Here is a 23,902-nt window from a genome sequence, read left to right on the forward strand (position 1 = left end):
CATTTTATAGGAAGCTCACGTTAAAGTATGAAATGTTAAATATTAAACTTATTTTTAAAAATTAAATTTTTTTCCTTAGTATAAAGTAGAAAATTAAAATAAGAAGACTTGACATCCCATTATAATTATTAAGATACTCTTGAGTGATAGTCATTAGACTTATTTTTCCTATGAAAGAAGCATCAGCCTGAACTCCAGGTTCAATTGCTGGGGAGAATTAGACTTTTCCTACAAAGCGCTCTCTTTCCCTTTGTGGGATGAACTCTGATGTGCTGGTAAAGCCCAGCAAGTCCTCCCAGTAGAGGGAAACAGAATATACAAATGAGCAATAACTTGGAACTATCTCAAAGTCACCTCCCCCGGGAGCAGACTATCCCTTCAAGGATCAGCTCTGGTGTGTAGTAAAGGCAGGGGGCGGAGAGGGGTGCCGGGTTGTGTGGAGAGGCACGGATGGCATCATGCTCTGTGAGCAAGCTTGGTCATGATGGCTTATTCAAAACAGATAGGATACATAGTCACAGAAAATTACTGAAGTATCATCTCAGGAGGACAGCTGATGAAAGACCTTGAGGGTGAATTGAGCTGATGGCTGTTCATCTACTAGAAGAAAAGAACTCACTATTAAGTGGCATCTTTTGAAGTCTTTCTCATAGCTGTGAGTAAGATGACAAGTTAGCTGAGGTAATCCTGGCTCTTAACCCCAATAGAAAGTCAGAAGATTGAATTTTCATTTTAACTCTTTCCCACTAACTTGTGAATCTTGTTTAGACATTAACCACTCTAGGCTTCAGTGTTCTCATATGTAGAGAATGTTGAATCTGTGATCTCCCAGGCAATTGATAGCATAGGAAGAGACTATTAAAAAAAAAAAGCAAAACAGAAGCGAGATTTTGCAGAGCAGAACTGAGTGGGTAGAAGACATAGGAAGGAGAAAGAAATCAGAAGAGCCTGAGGTGTAACACAGTGGCAGTGAGTCATGTGCAAATGTACATGTTTTCCTGGTGTTAGGGTGCTCATCTGTATGAATTTTACATTCAAAGAAATGGCTTGATGTACAGATACCTGAGTGTGTGCTTGGCTGTGAGAGGTCCCTGGGTTCACTTAACTGGGGAAAGAAGAACATTTGGATTGGTTATTATCATTGCACTCCTAATAGTTAGCCATCTTCCCTAATGACCTGAGAAACAAATGAGAACTAGTTACCCAATGTCAGCAAAATTTGCAGAGGAAAGGGGAATAAATATTCATACAATTCTTTGCAGAAAGACTCAGAATCCAGAACAAAGCTACAGTCCATGTTTAAAGACTAGCAAATGTTTGCTATTGTTGTATTTGAGGTGAAAGTATAGCCAACAAATGAAGATTTAGTCACTTTAAAATATATACATTGAATTTTTTAGGAGAAGGTTTAAGCATATATCTAAGCATGTCCAAAATAAAATATAGACTTTGATTTATCATTATTTTCTTTAAATAATGTAGTTAATTTAACTTGCAAACGATTCCATTATATCTTACTCTACCAGGTTGGGATGGCTAGAAACAGAAAATGAGCTTTCTTTCCCTCTTTCCCTTTTTTCTCTGTGATCTTTCTTTTTTCCAGATCTCTTCCTGTTGAGGAGCCCAGCCATCCTATGTTAGAGCTTCCTGTGACTGTTCTCTCCACCCAGGATGGGAGGGATCCTTATAGTAGTGACCTTTAAACCTTCAAATTTACCTTTCTGGGTTAACTAATAGCAGTGCTTGCCAGAGCACCCAGCAGAGTTCCATGAATAGTGTTTTTAAGAAAACTGTTCTTTAATGCTCATTATAAAGATAGTATTCATTCTTTACTTTTTTTGTTATGCACAAATAGTGACTTTTTTTAAGTTTTATTTATTTTTTTTTCCCATTTATTTATTTATGCATGCATGCATGCATGCAAGCACTGGGTACAGTCAGAAGCGCGGGAGGGTGAGAGAGAATTTGCCAGAGCCAGAGCAGAAAGTAGAACAGGCAGAGTGACAAAGTACACTGCTGAGGGGAGCAGTGGGCGGCAGGAGAAGTCTGCGCACCATGTGGGACCCTCATCCAGCAGCCGGGGATCGAACCAGCGCTGCAGAGGCTGTGGGCAGCCTCGCAACCTGGCGCTCAACCGCTGCGCCTCCAGGGAGGCCCCAAATAGTGACTTTTTGACATTAGTTTTATAAAGAGTAGACATAAGTAGAATAACTTCTGATATCGTAGCTAAATAGTAAGATGTTGCATTATAGTACACGGAGTACTATTTCTAGCCTAGTGGCTGTACAACCCGACTTCAAGGTTCATATTCTAGCTCTGCCATTAAGATGCTGTGTGACCTCAGCAAGCTACTGTCAACCGCACTCAGCCTTTTTCCTGTCACATAAAATGGGATAATGATAGTATTTACCTCATAGAATTATGTCTGATACATTGGTAGGTGCTCAATAAGAATTAGCTATTATTAATGACAAAGAACCAAACGGGGAATGAGAGGATTCATCAAAGAGAGTGGGGAGCAGAATAAGTGTATCTACTGAAATACACTGCTGAGGGGAACAGTGGGCGAGAGACAGGAGAGGTTTGCTGCCCATATGTGGGTCAGCTCCCTGGCCAGGATCAAACTCAGGCCGCAGTAGCTGGCAATAGCTTGGTAGCACTGAGACTTTCAGCCCTGCACCACCCAGGGAGGCTCTCACAGTCTGCACTGTGATAGCAGAGTGAGATAGAAAAGACCTAGCACGAGAGACAAGGGGCCTAAGTCACTCATTCTGTGACCTTGGAGGAGTCATTTAGCATTCCTGCCTACACTGTTCTTATTTGCATGACCTCTGGTCCTTTCCACTTGTTAGCTTTAATTATTCTACTAAAGTCTTCCCTGTTGTGGCTAGGCAGCCCTGAGGAGACTGCCCTCCATGTTTTATCCAGTGATAATTCTCGAATTAAAAGGCAGAGATTTCCAGGAACAAATCTACTTGTCCCATTTGTCTGGAAGCCCCAAACCCTTAACCATAATAAAAATTTCACAGCATATCGATGCAGTGGAAAATTAAGCATGTGTTTCACAAAATAGAAACAAGACTTCTTTGGTTAAAAGAACATTATGCACTCTGAGAAAGCGTTAGTAACCTTTTATTCTCCTTGAAACATGTTTCCATAGAAAAATGCCAAAGTCATCTGTCTTCATCCAGGATACCAGAATATAAGGGTACTTCCTGTGCTGTAGGCTTTAAAATACCTCCTAATTATTGAATTTCCAAAGATAAACCATTTTGTGAGATATAAGATTGTTCCAAGTTACTACACTTTTACTTTTTAAATTCAGTATAAGCAAAGAATAGTCTCCATAGTTTCTCTCCTGTGAGCTTTTTGATGATACGGTAAAGTTATAAAGAATTCTTTTATATTAGAAATTAAATTATCTCAACTGTAGGAATAGACTTTATTGTTCTGGTTCCTAACTATAATACTCTTGGTATAATTATGCTTGTTTTTCTTCCCTAGTTAATGACAGGATATGTGCGAGTCTTGTGGGGGAAATGTATTCCTTTAAAAATTAATGACAAACATTTAGGAAGAATGTGTTTGAATATTTTTAGGAGAGAATTCAGAGCCTGAAGCAGAGCATAGATTTCATGGCAGATTTGCAAAAAAGTCGCAAGCAGAAAGACAGGACAGACACTTCGCAGAGCGGGGAGGACAGCAGCAGTGGCTGGCCGAGAGACCGGGACGACACTGGGGAGGCTGAAGCACAGGCTCTCAAGAGCCCCAGCAAGGAAAACAAAAAGTAAAGTATCTTCAGAATATTAAGGTTAAGCTGTCTTTTTCAGGCTAGGGAGGTGGGGGAGGGTGGTGGCGATACAGAGTCAGGGCCTACCTTGCAAAGACCTGTCTCTGGTGGGATAGTGGCTTTGGCCACGAAGATCTGTTTTGATAATGTGATGCCCTCTTCCCGTACAATGCATGACACGGAGTTGTCCTAACACAGTTCAGAAAACCGTTCTGACTATGTATTCTTACCAAGGTAGTTCGCAGAGCCAATAACTCACCTTTAGGGACTCATATTTTTAGTGAGTTTATTAAACAACTATTTAAGAAAAAAAGTACACGTCTCATTCAGGAGAGGAATTGAGGTAGCAGCTAAGCAGTTACAGCTACTCCTAAATGGCGGGGCTGTCACTGAGAGGCATGCATGCTTTCCCCAGACTGCAGCTGCTGGGAGCAGTGACGAAACTGGTCCTGCCGGGCAGTGACCAGCATGACTGGACAGAGTCATGTACATCCGGCTCACACCATTGACTGCCAGGCCTAATGCCCACCGCCTCACCGTCAGCTCTGGGCAGGAGCTCTTTAGTGCAAAGAAAAGTAAACTTCTGACGAGTTTTTGTTGTATTTCTAAGGTTTATATGTTTTAAATGTATGTTTATTTTAAATTCCAAAATGAAATTTTTTAAAAAGAAAAAATTTTTTGCTGCTTTCCCTTCAAAATGTATTTTAAGTAGAATTCATTTTTATGAATGTACTGAGAAAAACAGTAAAGCAAATTAACACTGGATGCAAAAATAGAGGGAACTTACCAACATACTGGGTTATTTATTATTTTTTTTTACTTAGTATTAATATGTGTTTTCAGGAAAGACAAAGACTTGATTGAAGATAAATTTAGAAGCAGTAATTTAGAGAGAGAGCAGGAGCAGATTGACCGCATCGTTAAGGAATCTGGAGGAAAGCTAACCCGGCGGCTCGTTAACAGTCAGGTGACCCGACTTTTCTTTTCACTGCCTGCTGATGCAGATTGTCCGAAACTTGAAGTTTTTAAGTTGCTTGTACGCTCTTAGTCCATATCTGCTTGGAGAACACTCTGGTATGATGCTCAGAAGAAAACTTGATGAATTTGTTTAAGTATGTTATTAATCCTATGCTCTATGACTGGATTTTTTTCTTTTGAGTGAGGTTAATGTGTTCTGAAACTAGAAAATGAACCACCTATTTTATGTTAAGCTTAACAAGAAAACACACATACTCTGGTCTTTTAAAATAATAATATTTAACAAATTGGTTTTAAAACCAAATGGACTAATACATGATTCTCATCGAGTCACTTCCTTTCCCTGCTCTTCACTATCCTTTAACAGTGGACAAAAGTGGGTGACCTGTTCTTCAGCTCATCAGCATCTGTCTACAGGCAGAAAGGCATGAAAGTTAATATCTGAGTATGTCAATAATCACTTATATTAGTTTGATTAAAGTAAGGCTCTCTGGTTTCTATTCTATGTGCATTTATATATAATACTTAATACAGAAATAAGATATGAATGTTTCATATATACTGTGTGTGTATAAAACTGCTTATGCCCTCTGAATACCTTGGCTCATTGCAGTGTGAATTTGAAAGAAGAAAGCCAGATGGAACGACGACGTTAGGCCTTCTCCACCCTGTGGATCCCATTGTAGGAGGTGGGTGCACAGAATTATGCTGCATGTGATGCTTAATGACCCCGTGGTGAGTACAGGGTCAGGGAAGAATAGGTAAAATAAACCTTGAAGCAGGCGATAGTTGGTGCATTTGAGGACTAAAAGGGCAAGCCTAGCACTAAGTGCATTCCAATCACGAATTGCTTAAGAGAACATTAATAGGCTCCCTGACTTAGGGACAAAGGAGCTGCTCATGTCTTCAAAACAAAGCTCATTTTTTCCTTTATGAAATGTTCACTGTTGAATTTTAAATGGTTTTGGGTCAAATAAAATGCCGCAGGACTGAACACCTTGCTGTTTCCAGGACAGCTGTAGTAAAAATTTGATGATAGGAGATGCAACTAGCTTGATTTGAGTGATACTTTCAGATCTGCCCCTTTCTTTACACCGAGTTTAGACTCTACTTTGGTCTGGTTTCTGACCCCTGTAGCCATAATTACATGTGGCCAAAGTTGATTTGACTCCTCACATTTCACAGCAGCTCTCCTCAGGAGGCCCATTTTCCTATTTAGGTGGAAGATGCCCTTGTTCACTTCCAAGGATCATCTTCCTGGTGGGGGTACCAGCACCCATTAGGACACCAGCCTCCAGAGTGCTTGCCAAGCAGAGAAGAGCCAATTTAGATGTCTGAAGTTCCTCACAAGCACTTTTATTCTGTCACCCTGATGATCACCTGTAAACGCTATTCTGGGGTGATCATGTTACGAGAACCAGACTCCTCTTCAGGAGAGGAAAAACACCCTTTCTTTGGGTATTGTCAGAGACTGCATATTTTCTTGACATCATCCTTCTCTGATACTGTCCTTCTCAGTTCTTCTGCTCCTATCACAGATTTCTAGTGTCATTATAGGGGTTTGTTCTGGTTTGGGGATCACATCTTAAAAGGCTATCACTCAGTACACTAAGATATGTCTTGTAAATTCTCTTATTCTAAATATATTATGAGTTCTTGTTATCTTTAATCCGAGGTGTTTTCCTAACCTTTCCAACTGGTTTACTTCCATCACCTTAGCATTAATTTTTTTTTTTTTTTTTTAAGAACTGGGGTGTAGCCAGAGGTGGTGGAGCAGGGGGGAGAGACAATTCACCAGAGACAGAGTGGGGAACAGAACAGGCAGATCTGCTGAAATATACTGCTGAGGGGAGCAGCGGGGAGACAGGAAAGGTCAATGTGCCATGTGGGGCAGCTGCCTGGCCGGGGATCAAACTCAGGCTGTAACAATGATAGCACTGAGACTAAATGCCTAGTCCACCACGGAGGACCCATCTGAGCATTAAAAGGTTCAACGTTTATTTTTTATTTTTGGTAGCTGAAATGTAACATGATCATGAAGAAGTATAGGAAGCAGTAGAGTAGAATGAAAATTAGGGTTTGCTCCTGTCTACATTTCTGCTTTCTAAACTCAGAATATCTTAGGTGAAAATGGGTTATAGTAAGGGCTGCTCAGCCTCCTCCCCAGTGCCCCTGGGATGGCAGGAAGGCGTGTGCCTGCACACAGTGCTGCCACGGCCATCTCGTCACCAGGTGGGCCTCCCTCCTCCCTCTTGTTTTAGAGCCAGGCTACTGCCCCGTGAGGCTGGGGATGACAACTGGAAGGCTTCAGTCTGGAGTGAATACTTTGCAGGGATTCAAAGAAGATAAAAGGAACAAAGTAACTCCAGGTAAGTCTCCCACATGGTGGCCATGTTTTCTCTCTTCCACTTCAGGGAATTAGGGGAAAGAAGCATGTTCCCACTTACTGCTTTATTCACTAACTCTCTGAGTGGTATTATTGCAAGACTGTTTTGTTAACTTAAGAGGAAACTGAAAAGTCAGATAGTCGTATTCTAAATGAATTTTGTTTTTTCTTTTTTCCCTCTCCCTTCTGTGGGGGAAAAAATCGCTTGTAATTTTGCAAGTATCTGTTTGGGATGGAAAATGTCTTCTTACATCTGTATCCAGTTAGTAAAGAAGTAAAGGTATAAGGGAATAATATTTAATGAAACAAAAAAACTTAGATTGACATACAAAGTAATGAATAATATATATTTGATTTTTGTCAACAGTGTTATACTTGAATTATGGACCCTACAGTTCTTATGCACCACATTATGACTCCACATTTGCAAATATTAGCAAGGACGATTCTGATTTAATCTATTCAACCTATGGGGAAGACTCTGACCTGCCCAGTGATTTCAGGTGAGTCTCTAGTTCCTCAATATTCCAAATACAACATTTTCCAAAAATATTTATATACACATGTGATCAATGGATAGACTTACACAGTTACCCAAAAGGTAGAAAATGTATACCTTTTCTTAATTGATAGTAATTAAATATGGACCCTTAGTTATCACATCCTTTAGTGGAAACTAAACATTCTAAACACACAACATATCTCCCCAGTCCTTCCTGATGTTGGCATCTGCGATATTTTAATTCTTTAAAATATGTTTTTAAAGATGCTGTATCAACTGATACTGAAATTCAGGAACTTATTACTTCAGAATGTGGGTGTGCCATCTGCTCTACTGCAACATTGTCATGTGTCAGTGAGTCATGTGAGTCATGTGAGTCAGTTTGGGGACCTACAGCACATTCCCTCAAGATAAAAGTCAAGACATGACGACCTGATTCCTAAGATGACCCACATAGATACCTGTTAGACCCGTCACATACCAGTAAACTGTTGCAGCTATGCTCCCCATCTCAGGAAATCTTCCCATGGGAGATAGTCCCTGTTTTGCTCTTCTTTGGACCTTTGTATCCCATAGCTATGATGAGATGTCACCCTCATTTACCAGGATTCTGACTCGGTGGGGCATTGAGCTGGCATTGGTAGTTTGCTGACTTTATATAATAATTTAGTCCTACAGATTAATCCATTCACTGGTTTTCTGTCAGTGAGGGAATTGTTCACTTTCATGTGTGCATGGTGGTATCAACACAGTGTTTTTATAAGATGGGTCCTTAAGACAGAGCATGACTGTAATTTAAGATCAAGTCATTTATTTCTTTTAGACCTCACCAGTTTGGACAAATTCTTTCTGGTTTATTCATCTATGCATCCCACAAATAGGCATTGCTTACTCATTGTGTGCCAGACGTTCTTCCAGGAGCTGAGGGATCCACAAGGGACAAATACTAAGAAAGATCCATGTCCCCCAGTCAGTTACTAATAAGTGCTGAGGAGAAAGTAAAGACACAAAGGAAGGTAGAGTGTGTTGGGATTGGTATGTAACTTTAGTTGGGTCATCAAGAAATGGCCCTACTTGACTAAGAAGGTGAACACAGAGCAAAAACTGAAGGAGGTAAAGAAGCAGGTGGTGATGTCATCTGAAGGAGCAGCGTTCCAGCCAGTGGGGTCGTGGTACAAGGCCCTGGGTTGGCACGTGCCTGGCACATGCAGAGAACAGCAAGGAGAGCGGGAAGAGGCAGAACATATGCAGGGCAAACTGGTTACAGAGCGGCAGGTTGGAGTAGATCTTTGTAAGGACTTAGTCTGAGTGAGATGGAAAAGTACTGGTGGATTTTGAGCAGATTGATCACCCGTTCCAACTCAAAATTTTCAAATGGGTGGAAAATAGATTGCCTGGGGGGGCGAAGTAGACATAGGGAGACTGCCTTCACCCTCAAGAAGAGCTGGACTCGGAGAATAATGGTTGAGGTGCTGAGAAGGGATCATTAGTTAATCAATAGGATTTCTTTACTGACTCTTATTTTCATAACTTGCGGTGTTTCAAAGCTGAAGTGGGGTATGAGAAGAAAGAAAGTCAAGGATGACTGCAGGATTACAGAGAGCCTGGAAGGATGAAGTTGGTGTTTATTGACAAGGGGGAGGTTTTAGAAGGACTTCTTTAGGAATATCTAGCAACTAAGTTTTAGACATTTTAAGTCTGAGATGCCTATTAGCCATGCAGACAGAACTGGCTGAAGGGTGTGATCCAAATTGGAGGTATAACGTGGGGAGTGGAACTCCACAGACTGAACCCGGGGCCCCTACATCACCCAGGTCTTATTTTTCTTTGGCGCATTTCATTGTCACTGTATACTTGATGTTGTTTAATTCTCCAGTGATGAAAAGCTTATCCCTGGTAGATATGTAAATACAGTATTGTTTCTAGACAGAAAGTTTTATATCGTGGTATACAAATACAAATTAAGGCCATCTGATGAAAAAAAATGGCTATGATGATTAAGCCAGTGGAGATGATTCATATAAAAATGACTTTGCCAACACTCTCTTTCAGCATCCATGAGTTTTTGGCCACATGTCAAGATTATCCATATGTCATGGCAGATAGTTTGCTGGATGTTTTAACAAAAGGAGGTCATTCTAGAACCCTGCAAGAATTGGAGACGGTAAGACTGTTGCTAAAGAAATAGGGTAATTTAGGGTAATTTAGGGTAAAATAGGGTATTGACTTCCAAGCATTAGTCACTCGGTGTTACGAAAGCATGGGATTAGCCAGTGTGGCAGCTGACCTCCATTCCCCGAAAGGACGGCCCAGCGCCGGTGGAGACCACAGGTGGAGGACAAAGAACAGGAAGAAATAACTTGGCTACCGGGATCTGTGAAGACCGGAGAATTTTCATGGTCTCCTCATTGTGGGTATAAAGGGGTCAAAAATGGGGTTTTCAGCTTAGAAGTCAACATTAGGGTGCTATAGTCCCCTTACGGAAAAAGGGAAATCTTATTTTCTGGCTTCAGACTGAGCCATTGACTAATAAAAGGGAATGTCCTCTTCCTTGTTACGCAGTACAATGCAGTGGTAGGAGCCTCAGATAAAGAAAAAAGCTTCCTCATTGCTGTCTTTTGTTAACACTTGTGAACTTTCTCCAGTTCAGTTGGACATACTTCATATCTGAAATAATTCGGATACTTGATTTAAAGATTAGAACCAGAAAATGTTCCTTGTGGTGTAGAGGAGAGCTGACCTCCAGAGTATCTTCTTCACCTGGTCAGAGGAGCCCTGTAGCTCTTGGGGGTGGTAGCCCCTCTGGACTGTGGCTGTAGTTGCTTGTCCCTGCCCTCATTGTACCTGTGGCCACTCGCCCTTGGGGGATTTGTCAGGAAGCTGAACCAGCACCTAACGGTCAGTGAGAACTGCTCTGCAGTCTCAGCACATCACCTGAAAACACTTATACCAATTCACAGCCAGTTTTACTGTTCCCTTCCGATCCATCCGAATTCATTGTCCTGACATAAAATTGACTATCTTTCATTTGGTTGGTAATGGCAAAATAGTTCTAATTTAGTTTCTCTGCCCTTGGATCTAGCAGTTCTTTTTCTCAGACTTCACCCTAGAAAATGTTATAAATAAGGATATATTGCTTACTTAGGCATTAACATGTTTGGATTATGGAAAGCTTTCACATTCTCCTTAGCATTTGAATATTTTGCAGCCTAGAGTTGTTCCTCCAGTTTGGATTAGAATATTGCCTCTGTTAATGCAAAATAGTCCCTAGAGTTCCTCCCACCTTCTCATTACAGCTATTACTGAAATAGGCTTCGTTTATGTATGTGCTTGTATGCTATTTGCTAAATACCTTTTTAACTTGTTGGCCAATATATGATCTCCCCCCTGAGGTGTGGTTGCCATAGAAAAAGGAGCAGTATGGCAGTGGTGGGATTTGAACCCACACCATCAAAATGACTGGAGCCTAAATCCAGCGCCTTAGACCACTTGGCCATGCTAAATACCTTTTTAAACTTGAATAGCTCTTTGATCAGGCATAGAAATATCAATCTTGAAGTTACCAATGACAATTATTCTTTACTCAAAAAATACTCTCAAAATGCTAGTAACTATATCTAATTTCCTTTTGGTTTTAAAAGTTACAGTCCAGTAATCTATATTCTTATTCCTGTTCTCTTGTTATAAAACTTGGTATTTTTTTCTATTTTCTTGATATTTGCCTTTCATGTGTCTATTTTAATAAACAAAAGGTGTTTTTCTTTTTCCTGCAGTCATCGCCTGAAGGTGAAGACCAGACTAGGACACTTGACGCAGTGAAAGAAATGGAGGTAATTATTTCTGCTTTATGGAAAGTATTCTTTATGAGGAATATTTAAATGTCGAGTAAACTAAAAGCCCTCAATGATAAACTTTGTTTTGGAAGGAAAATATTTTTGGAGACTCTCCTGAGGTAGAAAAACTTCCTTTGCCTGTGGGGACAACAGAGGTAGATAGTGCAACAAACAGGCCTGTCACCAAGGGAGCCAAAGCAGGTGCCACACAGTCTAAATGTCTGTGTCGTGGGAGCACAGGTTGGAGAAACGAACTGCTTTGGATTGCTGAGGAGAGCCTCACAGAGGGGGTGTCTACAAGAATGACTGGATGTTCCCCCAGCAGGCAGGCTCAGTCAGCTGCAGCGAACTGCATGTGTAACAGCAGCAATAGGCCTGAGAGCTCAAGCACATGTGCTGAGAGCTTGGAGAGCAGGTGGCCATCAAGTACCTGTGAGAGGAGGCTGCAGGGGTGAGGAGGAAGCGGTGGGGAGCATCTTGTAGGCAGTGCTAAGAAATTGAGTTTATATCCTAAAGGTAGGACATTATGATAAAATGAGGAGAGGGGCTACTAGGGGGGTCCAGTGTAGAGCTGTGGAGCTTGTCCAGGCCGGAAGGTAGGTAACACAACAATGTAAAAGATAAGAGTAGAGGCTTAAGGAATACAACAGAACTGAAGTTGACAGCAGTTAGATAACATACTGTCACCTCCCATCAGAAATACAGAAAAGGAAGTACACCTTCTGCAGGGAAAAGAATTACATTGGGTTTCAGATGTGGTGAGTAATTGGGGACATCATTAAAGGTATAGACCTGGAACTCCAAGATCTGGACTGTGGATGTGGATCTGAAAGTTGTTAGCATAAAAGTGGAATTTTTGGTGGGGTGAACAAAACCAACCGTAGGCTAGGAAAGACCACAACAGGACCTTGGAGAAGACCCAGGGTTAAGACAGAAAAACTGTGAAAGCACAGCATGTGGAGACAGGTGACAGGTCAGATGCTGCATAGGAGTCCGCTGAGAGGAGCCCAGTGAGTGTCACTTCCGACCGTAACAGGACGGGTCCAGTAAACTGCAGGGCCATTTGGAGTTAGAGACATAATCGTCTTCAGTGAGGGGAAAGTAAACATGAAGGTGTGAGCTCAAGTAAAGATGCAGGTAGATGGTGTTTACAAAACCATGTCGTTGTCAAGGAAAGAGAAACCCAGCGAGGCCACATGCTTAGTGAAAGGGACCTGGAGAACGGGAAAAGGAAGCCAGGTACGGAGCAGAGACGAGTGTGGGGGCCTCCCTTAACCTCGGGTTGTCTCAGCACTGTCACCCTGAGGCCTGAGTTCCATCCCGGCCCGGGAGCTGAGCCACAGGGCGCAGCAGACCTCTCCTGTCTCCCCGCTGCTCCCCTCAGCAGTGGATTTCAGTCAATCCACTTGCTCTGTTCCCCACTCTATCTCTGGTGAATCTTCTCACCCCCTGCACCTCTGGCCCATACCCCAGTTCTACACACACACACAATCGAGTGTGGGGCAGTGAGGGCCCAACTGCAGCAGCACATGTTTAGTATGTGTGGTGCCAAGTTCCTCAGCGACAGTTTTCCTCCACCCTTTTCAGCCCACGTGTAGGTGGAAAGATCAGGTGTTCACACTGTTTGAGCTTGGAATGCAGCACCAAAGGGTATCTGCAGCCGTGAGCTTTTGGTCCCGTTACCTGGGTTGATCTGTTCCTAAAACTTAGTGCTGAGGTTACGGAAACTGAGCCTGATGATTTCAAAAATAAAACTCTACCCTTTTCAAGATTTGGCTTCTCCCATACAATACTGACAGCCTAACTTTGGGTACCAAGATCCAGGAAATGTCTTAGCTTCAGGATGTCGTGTAAGAGTGTGTGTCACTAGGGGCCTGGGGAGCCTCAGAAGCATGAGGCGGGGTCACACCAGCAGTATCCCACAGCTTAGTCACAGGCTCTCGCCACTTTCCAGAGATGGAGTGTTGGCCGCAGGAGCCAGATGCAGATTGCCAGAGACTCCTGATTACACTGGAAGTCAATGAAAAGTGAGGCTTATGGACACTTTTTTTGCCTGGATTTGGAAATGGCATTGTAAGAGTATGCTGGGAAGACTTTTCTAGGCATCAAAGTCATGACCCCAAAATAAATAGATGGAGTAGCTACCTATGTGAACACAAACCATTTTGTTTGTGTTCTTCTCATTCTACACTGCTACGGTTTGGCAAACTCAATGCTTTATTTTTTTAATAGCAGATTACGGAAATCGAGCCAGTGGGGCATTTAGACTCCAATAATCAGGACAGGCTCACAGCGCTGAAAGCAGTAACAAGCGTCGGCGCCCCAGTGGAAGTCTTTGACTCTGAAGGTGCGTATCTCCAGAAAGCGTGATGGAAACGTGATGATGGCGGCTGTTAGGGTCAGTGTCGCAGCAAAGATTAACCTGGCCATTCACCCAGGGAGATCTCAGCGGCCTCACTTAAATGAGTGATAAAGCACGTCTGTGGTGCTGTTTCATGTGGGGGTGTTCTCCTTGGAGAAGACTATCCAATAAATAGCAAAAATCCTAGCACATATGACTCAGTTTACTGCGCAGGCTCAGACACAAGCATGTTATGCTCCGTGGTCTTTTTCTCACCTCGCAGAAGCTGAAGTGTTCCAGAGGAAACTTGATGAAACCACCAGGTTGCTCAGGGAGCTCCAGGAAGCCCAGAACGAGCGGCTGAGCACCAGGCCCCCACCCAACATGATCTGTCTCTTGGGCCCCTCGTACAGAGAAATGCATCTTGGTATGTTGCGTCTCCATAAGAGAAGAATTGGGGTGCTTAAAGGAAAAACCTTGTGAGCGGTAGTACTGGAGGGAAGACCATCAACGGCTTATTTTTTGTGTTATTTATTGTTTCTTTGATTTATTTTTTATTACCTAAAGTTAGGACCACATTTCAATACGTGGAACTGTTTGTGATTTTCTTCTTTCTAGCTGAACAAGTCACCAATAATCTTAAAGAACTTGCACAGCAAGTAACACCAGGGGACATCGTGAGCATGCATGGGGTGCGGAAGGCGCTGGGGATTTCCTTTCCCTCCCCTGTCGTAGAAAACAACTTCGTGGATTTAACAGCAGGTATGTGCCAGGGGCCCCAGGAGATGGGGGCATTGTGAGTCAAGGGACTGTCCATGCTCCCCATGCAAGAAACATTTGACAGTTTCTCTTTATGTTTCAAATAAGCTTCCTTTGGGTTTTTATCCATTTGCCTAAAGAATAAAGATTTTTACATGCTTGCCAAAATAATTTTAAAAGCTACAGTGGTAACTGTGCACCTTTAACCCAAATGAAGTGCTATCTCTTTCCTTTCAGATTTTGAAGAACCTAAAAAGACTGATGTGGTTAAGTGTGGACCTGTTGGGATTTGAAGCTAAACGGCATTTGATTACATATTATGTATATATTTTTTTTTCATTCTAAACTTGGAAATGCTTTTCAGAAGATATTAAATATTTGTAAATTGTGTTTTTAATTAAACTTTGGAACAATTAATTGCAGTATTCCAGAGATTTGCCTTCTATTAGGGAATGTCATCTCCCTCCAAAGCCTGGACGAGCAGCTGCGAGGGGTGCCTGGTGGCCAGCAGGTACACTCGGGAGCTGCCAGCATATAGGAGGGGCCCCTCCTGTGTGCACAGGGACATCCTAGGAACCCAGGGCATGGGACTCAGGGCAAGGAGTGCTCCCTTGTTCTGGAGACAGAGTACAGCCCCAGCAGGGCGAGCGTGCAAGACCAGGCACTCTGAAGGCCACTGGGCAGATCCTGCCATCTGTCCTCCAGGGCCAGTGAGCCAGAGGGTGCGCAAACCCAGTCACATTCCTAAGAGCTCTTGCCTCGAGAGCGGGACAGTGGAAGCTGCAGCTCTGTGTGTCCTTACCTTTGTTACAAGTTTAGCACATTGATCGGTGTCCAAGGGGGCACCTTCATATGCAGATCACTTCTGCCATGTGCACTCTTGAGCGTGCACACCACAGCACTGACCACCTCGTTTATACAATGAAATGGAGCAACTACGATTTTCCTGTTAGTGAAAGAAAAAAACGTGGACTGAGCTCTTAAATGACAAAGAGTATTCTGATACCTGAGTTCTGTACCCAAATCCAATCCTGGGGTATGCCTGCTAAGCAGTGAACCCACAAAGGCAGTATCGCCTGCTCTGTCCATGTCCCTCTCTGGAGCAGAAGCCACTGCATCTACACTCACCTCTCCAGGCCCAGCAGATGCTGGGGTTCACGGGTGCAAATTGGAGGCTGTAGACCCAAGGCGTATTTTTCCACAGACTGTTAGAGTGGTTAGTTGAGCTCTGGGAGCACTGAGTTCACAGCCCGGAGGAATTTTAAGGGGCATTGTCTAGCCCACCAGAGGTGGGGCCTCCCTAGGCAGACCAGGCCCTCCTGGGAGCCACAGCAGCTGCCTCGTTGGTTTCTCAGAAAGGAGTCAGATGGGCATGTGGTGACAGCAACTCTAATAGCAAGTGACCTGAAACTTTAGCCGCCAGGCAGCAAGCAGTTTGCCCACCACCCTGGGCAGCATGGGGGGTAAAGGGAGAAGGTAGGGGCACTGAGGAAGGTAGCCAGCTGATGGTCACAGGCTAGTCATATTTCTCAACTTGACATCAGAAGCTGCTGGGTGGGGAGCCCCGAGGCCTTCTTTTCTGATAAAGCCTTTATTGTTTAGAACTCTGGGAGGTGTTTGCCATGAAGAGCCTACAGCTGAGTTTCAGGGTAAAGGGACTGGCAGTGCCCCTCAATGACTGACATGCAGTGCTGGATGGACCCTGGCAGAACTGTTCACCAGACCAGACTTCCCAGTGTATCGTAACCCACACGTGTCTGGCAACAGAAATGTGCTGGTCACAGGATAACGGGGGGATGAATTATTTTAGATTGTTCACACCCAGAGTGCACACACTAGACCACCCCACGGAGCCTCAGGCAGGGCTCATTCTGTGCCTTGGTCTCCCTTACCATTCTTGGGCCTGTGTCTGATACAGTGCAGTGTTGAAGGTGGGGGGAGGGTGACACTCTGCTCTGTACCCTGGCATCCTGCTGCAGGCCTGTGTCCCCAAGTTGTCCAGCATGAGCTCTGAGCAGACCCAACTCCCTGCAAGGGTTGTAAGTGGGGGCCTTGTTCTCAGGATTGGAAAGGAAACACTCATTTTCAGGAGAGTCAGGGCGCCATGGGATGACCCCTCTCCTGACCCTCCCACATACCCACCTCCCTCAGTATGTCTGGGAGAACCCGGATCCTGGCTCCACCTGCAGACTGGGGTTTTGACAAGAAGAGTCAGACTGGAGCCCCACCTGAGTGGCCCTGCCGGGGTCTGCACTTGAACTAGGAAGAGGGCTGCTGCGGTAAATCCCTCTGGCCTGCAGCCAGTTCTCCAGTAGGGCCTGGCTGTTCCCTCCTTGTTCTAGAGGTGGTGCTGGCGGAAATGGCAGAGAGGCACACCACCATGGGGGAGGGTTCCCTGCTGCCCAACACTGGAGGCGTCAGTGTGGCTCAGTTCTGCTCCCTGCATCTTGGAGTGGGGACGATCCTCAGGCAAGCCTGGGCCATTGATTTCTGTGGCCACCGTGTAAGACAAGTCAAGCATTTGAACAACTGTAAATGCTAGAAATTGCAACGACGGGCATGTATTTATTCACTTAGAATAGGTCCCACGGTTACTGCCTGGTAATGAATCATGGATTGTGTGGGGCTTTCAGCAATGTTCACACTTGTGTGCTCTGATTTCTCCTGCACCCAGTCCTTCCTGGACCTAAACCTGCCTGCGTCGCATCCTGGCGTGGCCTTTGGTGTCCAGAAGTCCAGTTCTGAGGCATGGGCTCCTGAGCCATGCAGTTGTGGCCCCACTAGGTCATGTGCTAAAACTATGTTTTGAGGTGGAGGAAGTTTCTAGGCTCAGCCCTCAGAACAGTGCTAAATCAAAGCTGTGTCCTGGTGCAGAAGGAATCTGTCTCCTGCACCTGCGATTGTCAGAAGGTGGGAACTGAAATAAATTATCTTTCAAAGAAAAAAAAGTCAGTCTGTCATTTCTGTTTTCACAGGTCTGTGACTGCTTTTTCTGGAATTGGCAATTATCGAGTGACATCAGTGGCTTTTCTAAGGTCAAAGTGCTGACGTCCCCCACAGGGGCTGGGCAACTGGCTTCTGTGCACATGAGTGTCTCGTGGGAAACTCTGGAAGGGCAGCTGTAGGTCGAGGGCCCTGAGTGGTCCCATGCCCCTGGAAGCGGGGTGGGTACAGGGAATGGCCCCGACTCGGCTGGATCCCAGCCCCAGCCTCCAGGATGTCTCAAAACCCTTCCAGCTGGAATCAGAAGCCTGCTTTTCCTGAACTGAAGCTGCCTTGCCTCTTGAACTTGGGGGGATCTGGGGGTAATTGGGGAGCCTGATTATAGCTCCTGCCTCACACAAACAGCTCACATTTAATCAGCACCAACTGTGTGCCAGGCACCAGGGGGCCCAGGAACAAAGAGTAAGTAAGGTCATTGCCATCAGAAACTGTAAGGGGGACAGGTGCGGCTGAGGCTGAAACATACATTTGTGTGTGTGCACATATATATGCTTGTGGAAAAGAGAGAAAGTATGTAGATGTGACTGTCATGCCCAATTTAGTCTGTGACATGTGACTTTGTTACTCAGTAGACAGAAAAAACAGGTATTAGCTATTTGTGGATTATCCTCCCTGGTGGAATCCCAGTGGATTCCAGCACCTTCCCTGAGGAGGTGCTGCAGAACAGGATTGGGGCAATTCAGATCACTGTGCTGAGGACACTAATCCTGCCGTGACCCCTTGTGGCAGATACTGTGTTCCCCACTTTGCTGATGAGGACATCATGGTGACTGCATCTTCCTCCACCTTCCCCACACCTCTACCTCCCTAGGTTTTTGCTGTCTCCTCCTCCAAAGTCATCCCTATACAGCAAGACCTGATGTCTGGGTGTTGTGTGTTGAAGTCCTAACTCCCAGCAGCTCAGAACATGACCTTATTTGGAGCCAGCCTTTGCAGATGTAGTGTGTAAGGATGAGGTCACCAGGGTGGAGTCCTCCTGCATGACTCTCTTCTTGCAAACTAGGGGATTTGGACTCACTCACAGTGAGGACACCGTGTGAAGGGAAGGCCAGGATGGTGATGCTGCTACAAAGCAAGGAATCCAAAGATGCCAGCAGGCCACGGGGCTGGAAGAGGGGCCTGGGCAGACCCTGCCTCAGCCCATAAGGGATCCCTACTGCCACCCTGACCAGACTTCTCCCACGCACGGGAGAGATGATTCTGTGGCTTAAGGCTGACCTGGGAGACTGACCCCCAGCTCTCAATATTAACATGGTGTAACACCCCGGGGTCCCCACCACGAGGTAGGAAAGCAAAGCAGCAAGATTGGGGTCAGGGGGTCCCACATTTATTGAACACCTACTATGCACCAGGCACATTGATCTGCAACACTACCCGGGAGGTGAGTGGTGTTAAGCCTTTTGTACAGATGAGGAAACTGAGACTCAGGGGACACGTGTAGTGGGGCACAGCAGAGCTCTCCAAGCGTCCTGTGTTGACCCCGCTTCTCCCACTGTTCAGAAGACATCCTATTGATGGAGTCCCTGCCCCTGTACCCTCAGGTCCTCCACGGGGTCCTCCTCAGCAGAGTCATCCTCGCTGGCCTCCTCCTCCTTCCTCTGGCTCTGCGTGGTGCTCTGAGCACTCTGAAAGGAATCATCAGCACAGCAACAACATCGATGCCAGTAACAGTAATGGTGCCACCATAGTAATATTATTTCTTAAGTGCTTCTCATAGATTCATTCACTGAACATCACAAGCCTTTGAGGGGGTTACTTTATTAGCCCCCCTCTGCAGGTGAGACACCTAAGGCACAGGTAGGTTAAAGACCTTTGCCAAGATCACAAAGCTTGGGTTTGGACCCTGGTATTCAGGCTGGGGTCCAATTCTCCTCCAGAGAATTGTCCAGAAAGCCAGGAAATCCAGGCCACCCCTGCCTCCCCCACTGCACACACCACAGGCCAGCTCCCCATTCATGCCCCACTCACTGAGTGACAACCTGGCCTGACTGGCCCGAGGCTGCTTAGTTTTATTTACCCAACGGGGCTCAACACCCCAAGGGCTCTCTGCAGAAACATAATGTGCCTGATTCCCAGCCTCGCTGGGTGATGTGTTATATATAAAACACCACATTGCTGTGCTGAAATCCTTGGAATTCTTGACTTTTGGAGCTGGGAGGCAAAGCCTTCCACTGCATGCCTGGAAACAGCACAGGGGGCCTCCAGGGGATGCTCCTCCATAGGGAGCCACCCCCCAAACCCGCTGGGATATTGGGATATTTGGTTTATTGATTCCAGTTGAGGCAAAGTCTGCGTCAGGCCAGGGCAGCCCTCCCAGGTCGAGCCTCCTAGGTTGAGCCCTCTCCTCAGCACCCCATTCCAGGTCCAGGCTCTCAGCGACCCCTGCCTCTGGACTGCTGCAGCCAACTCCCCAGTCACCACCCTCTGTGCCAGCCGACACCCCACCCCACCCCACCGCCCCCAGGGCTCACCTGGCTGACGAGAAACCACGGGGCAGCCGGGGGTGGGCTGGTGCCGCGGAGTGGCCGGGCAGTGTCAGGCTGCCCACAAACATTCCGAGTCTTGGCTCTAAAGTCCTGGAGGGGCGGGGGGGACAGGGTGGATGGAGGGATCAGGACAGGTGTGGAAGAAGTGTCATGGGGAGGGAAGGTGGGACAAGGCCAGATCCGCCCTCACCCCAAAGAGAACAGGAATGCCCCACCTCCAGATCTCTCTCTAGGTCATAGTTCTCCAGCGTCTGGAAGGCACTGGAATACACCTCCACAGCCTTGGCATGAAAGACCATCTCAATGGTGACGAAGTCCAAAAATATTGTCTACGGAGAGGGAAGCCCAAGTTACATCCCCACACAGAGGCGGGTTTGGACCCTGACATTCAGGCTGGGGAGAGTCCTGGGATGGCCAGGATTCACTCAAAGGGGAGTCCTGGGGTGGCCGGGATGGTGGGCAAACTGGTATGTGGGAGGTGAGGACGGAAGGAGGCCTAGGTCAGTATGCTACATAATTTGAGCAGATACTGTATTCCCATGCAAAGCTGCCTGCACAGGGGTTGTTCTAGAAATGTTCAAGACTCAGTGAGGGGGGAGCATTTTCTTAGCTCTGACCCCTGGGCTCTTTAGCACCATCTGCTTCTTTCACTCCCAGGACAGGTGTTCACAGTTTGATGGCTGCAAAACCTCAGTCTGTCACCCATGGGCTGTGAGTGAATCTTTTGAGAGAAGTGTGTGTTGGGGTGAGCCATTGCTTAGCCCAGAGGCCCCACAGCACAATTTAGTGATAGAGATGTTGGCTGCTCTAGATCTGATGGTTTGTCTTGGCCCAGCACAGCAAGCTCTTCCAGATTAATACTGCTTGTCTGGTCCCAGAGGGTCTCCTGCTGTGTGCTGGGCCTAGCACAAGCTCCCACTGTGTGCAGGGACTACCATAAGCTCCTACTGTGTGCAGGGCTGTAGGGTAAGGTAAAAGTATCAGGCTTTTCTGCCCTCCCGCTATTAGGATAGATGACGGAACCCTGCGGTCCTGAATGCATGCCTGATGGCGGGCACCTGGAGTAGGGTGTGGGCATAGGTAGATGGGATTCACCTGTGCTAAGACTGGGCTTTTAAGGGTGGCGTCATGGGGATGCCAGTAGAAGCAGAAGCAGAACAAAAGGAAGAGCAGAGAGAATGTGAGAGGCTGGAGAGCCAAGAGTGAGGACTTGCTGGGGCTGGGAGGCCTGCCAGCCTCCCGGCCCCCCAGCACCCCTGCCAGCTGTGTGTCTGGCAAATCCCAATAAAAGCCTGAAAACCGGGCCTCCCTGGTGGCGCAGCGGTTGAGCGCTGGGTTGCGAAGCTGCCCGCAGCCTCTGCAGCACTGGTTCGATCCCCGGCCGCCGGGCGAGGGTCCCACATGGTGCGCAGACCTCTCCTGCCGCCCGCTGCTCCCCTCAGCAGTGTACTTCGTCAGTCTGCCTGTTCTGTTCCCCGCTCTGGCTCTGGTGAATTCTCTCACCCTCCCGCTTCTGACTGTACCCAGTGCTTGTACAAATAAATAAATAAATCTTTAAAAAAAAAAAAAAGCCTGAAAACCCACCCAGGACTCCCTCCTCCTTCACCCCATCTGCATAGAATCATAGAGAACCTGCACTGTGGCCCTTCCTGCCTCTTTTCAAGGGCCTGGCACAAACTCATACTGTGTGGGGGCCCTGGTGGAGGTGACAGCTTTGCTTTGGCCCCAGCAGGACTCAGGCGTGGGGAGGGTGGGCAGGGGCCGGGAGGAAGGGGGTGGAGCCTGCAGTGTGGAAGCACAGCCCTTCAGGCAAGATGGGAAGCACCTGGTGGGGGCTCGGGCTCGGGGCTCGGAGGAAGGACCGTAGCAGCCTGCGAGGAGGAGGAAGGGGACAGGGGGCCCAGGGCTGCAAAGACCTGCCTCCTGCCACCCCCGCCCCCCAGCACTGCTGGTAGCGACTGTGAAGAAGATGGGGGGCAAGGCCTCCTCCTGCCCCTCGCTGGCCTGAGGCCTGAAGTCTGCTCTCTGAGGCTTGGTCTTCCATCTGCACAAGCGCTGCCACTCGCACGGCGTGGATCTCGTCAGCGCGGCAGCCCTGGTCCCGTCACTCCTCAAGGAGCCCCCCTGGACCCCTGGGAGGAGACGCGGGGGCGCCCTCTGCCCCAGCTGCTGCCTTAGGTGCCCTCCAGGTGACTGGACGCGCCTCCAGCTCTGCCAGCACACGGTAGGAAAGCAAGGCTTGCCTTCTTTTCTAAGAGCCGTTTTGCAAATATGATCATTTTTCAGAAATGCGACCTAAAGGCCGCCGGTATTTTATCGCTTTGAAAATGTGGAGGGCTTGGGGGCTGGTTCGGGTCGGCGTCGCCTCCAATTTCACCCCAGAAGCTTAAAGGTCGCCCGTTCTAAACTGTGCGTCTGGCCCCGGAGCAGGAGCCTCGTCTGGCTCGAGGCCGCCCACGGGGCTCTGCTCGTCGGTGCTTGATTGCCGTCTGCTGGGGCCCTCGGCCGGTCTGCGTGAGCAAGCTTGAGTGCCAGCTGCCATTTGCAGTCATGAGTGCATTTGCCCGTTCGCTCATTCACCTCCCAAGTATTTACTGAGTACCAGCGAAGTGCCAGGCCCTGGACCTGGTGCCAGGACCCCACAGAGGAGGCTGCAGGCAGCCAGGGGCCTCGCTGTGCTGGCTGTGGTGCCCCCAGCCCCAGGCACTGAGTAGGAGTGTATTCACGGAGTGCTGGATTGGCAAGTGAATAACAGAGTGAGTTTGCCTCCCTGGGATTACTAACCCCCAGGAGCAGAGCTGAGCCTGCCCACGGGGGCCAGACGGCCTGAGGGTCCAGTGGTTTCCCTGGAGCAGGAGGAGGTGTTAACTCAGTGCACAGTGAGAACAGAGCTGTCTCAGCAGAGAGCACAGCCGTGCAAAGGCCCCCGAGGTCCAGAAGGGCTTGCTGCACTTGTGCGGGAGGGGCGTGTGCAAGACCAGGCTGCGGGGCTCACCTGGGGCTTGCAGAGGCTCAGGAAGGATTTGGCTTTTATCTGTAAGACCAGGGACCTGCAGGAGGGACGGATGGAGCCCCCTGTGTGAGGTTGTTTTGGAATGTGCGTTGCATTTTGGAAAATAGCCTAGAGGGGCCAGGAATCTCCATGGTGAGCAGTCCCTGGGGACCCCAATTCCCTGGAACCCCCTGGCCAGAGCTGCGGCCCTGGGGTCAAGGTTCTGGTGGTGCTGGAGCCGGGGCAGGGGACAGAGGCAAGGGGATGTCCTGGCTCTTCCTGGGGGTCCTGGTGTGGACAGACTCTGACAAGCTCTCTTGGCGGGGAGCTGGGCCTGGAGCTGAGGGGCAGGGCTACCGAGTGCTGGCTGCCAGGCGGGCCAGCTGGGCTGACAGCTGCCCCAGCAGCCGGTCTCCTGCCCCTGAGGCAGGGATTAGGCCAGGATTAACTGTGCCCGAGCCTGGCTCCCACAGTCATGTGGGCACTAGGCCACGCACATGCACACATGTCCGTACTCACGTCCATACCCGCATCCCGCATGTGTGCACACTCACAGCATGCTCATGTCTGACACACGCACATAGTGCCTACACACGCACACATACACAAGTACACATGTGCACGCCATGTGCATACAACCTCACAGTGGACACACACGCACTCGCGCATACACACACACACACACACCACACTGGCCACCCCTACCTGCAGGTCCTTCAGCTTCTGCTTCTGGAAGGCGTCCACCGTCTCCTCCAGCTGGCGGGTGGTGCGGCTGGCATCGACTGAGGCCCTTTGCACACTGGTCTCTGCCTTGAACAGGGGACATGGGAGT

The 23,902-nt window shown here is 47.3% G+C and overlaps 2 protein-coding genes across 2 annotated transcripts; one reads left to right on the forward strand and one right to left on the reverse strand.

The window, feature by feature from the left end:
- Nucleotides 1–3,599: 3,599 nt before the first annotated feature.
- On the forward strand, nucleotides 3,600–15,001 carry LOC119250281 (bromodomain-containing protein 7-like; the record flags this gene model as incomplete). Its single annotated transcript, XM_037518038.1, has 11 exons — nucleotides 3,600–3,787; nucleotides 4,634–4,757; nucleotides 5,382–5,457; nucleotides 7,030–7,137; nucleotides 7,522–7,657; nucleotides 9,709–9,820; nucleotides 11,430–11,486; nucleotides 13,725–13,836; nucleotides 14,114–14,257; nucleotides 14,449–14,592; nucleotides 14,827–15,001. Coding segments are annotated over 11 exons (1,257 nt in total), but the record flags the coding sequence as incomplete, so codon positions are not given.
- Nucleotides 15,002–15,448: 447 nt separating this feature from the next.
- Nucleotides 15,449–23,902, reverse strand: LOC119250282 (CBY1-interacting BAR domain-containing protein 2-like). The gene is made up of 5 exons (XM_037518039.2): nucleotides 23,776–23,902; nucleotides 20,294–20,407; nucleotides 20,064–20,168; nucleotides 19,128–19,217; nucleotides 15,449–15,535 (listed from the first exon to the last, which is right to left on the reverse strand). The coding sequence occupies exons 2-5, from the start codon at nucleotides 20,375–20,377 to the stop codon at nucleotides 15,449–15,451; spliced, it is 366 nt and encodes a 121-aa protein (XP_037373936.2). The 5' UTR covers nucleotides 20,378–20,407; nucleotides 23,776–23,902.

The sequence above is a fragment of the Talpa occidentalis genome, unplaced genomic scaffold (genome assembly GCF_014898055.3).
Source record: "Talpa occidentalis isolate TD23 unplaced genomic scaffold, MPIMG_talOcc4v2.1 talOcc4.17, whole genome shotgun sequence".
NCBI lineage: Eukaryota > Metazoa > Chordata > Mammalia > Eulipotyphla > Talpidae > Talpa > Talpa occidentalis.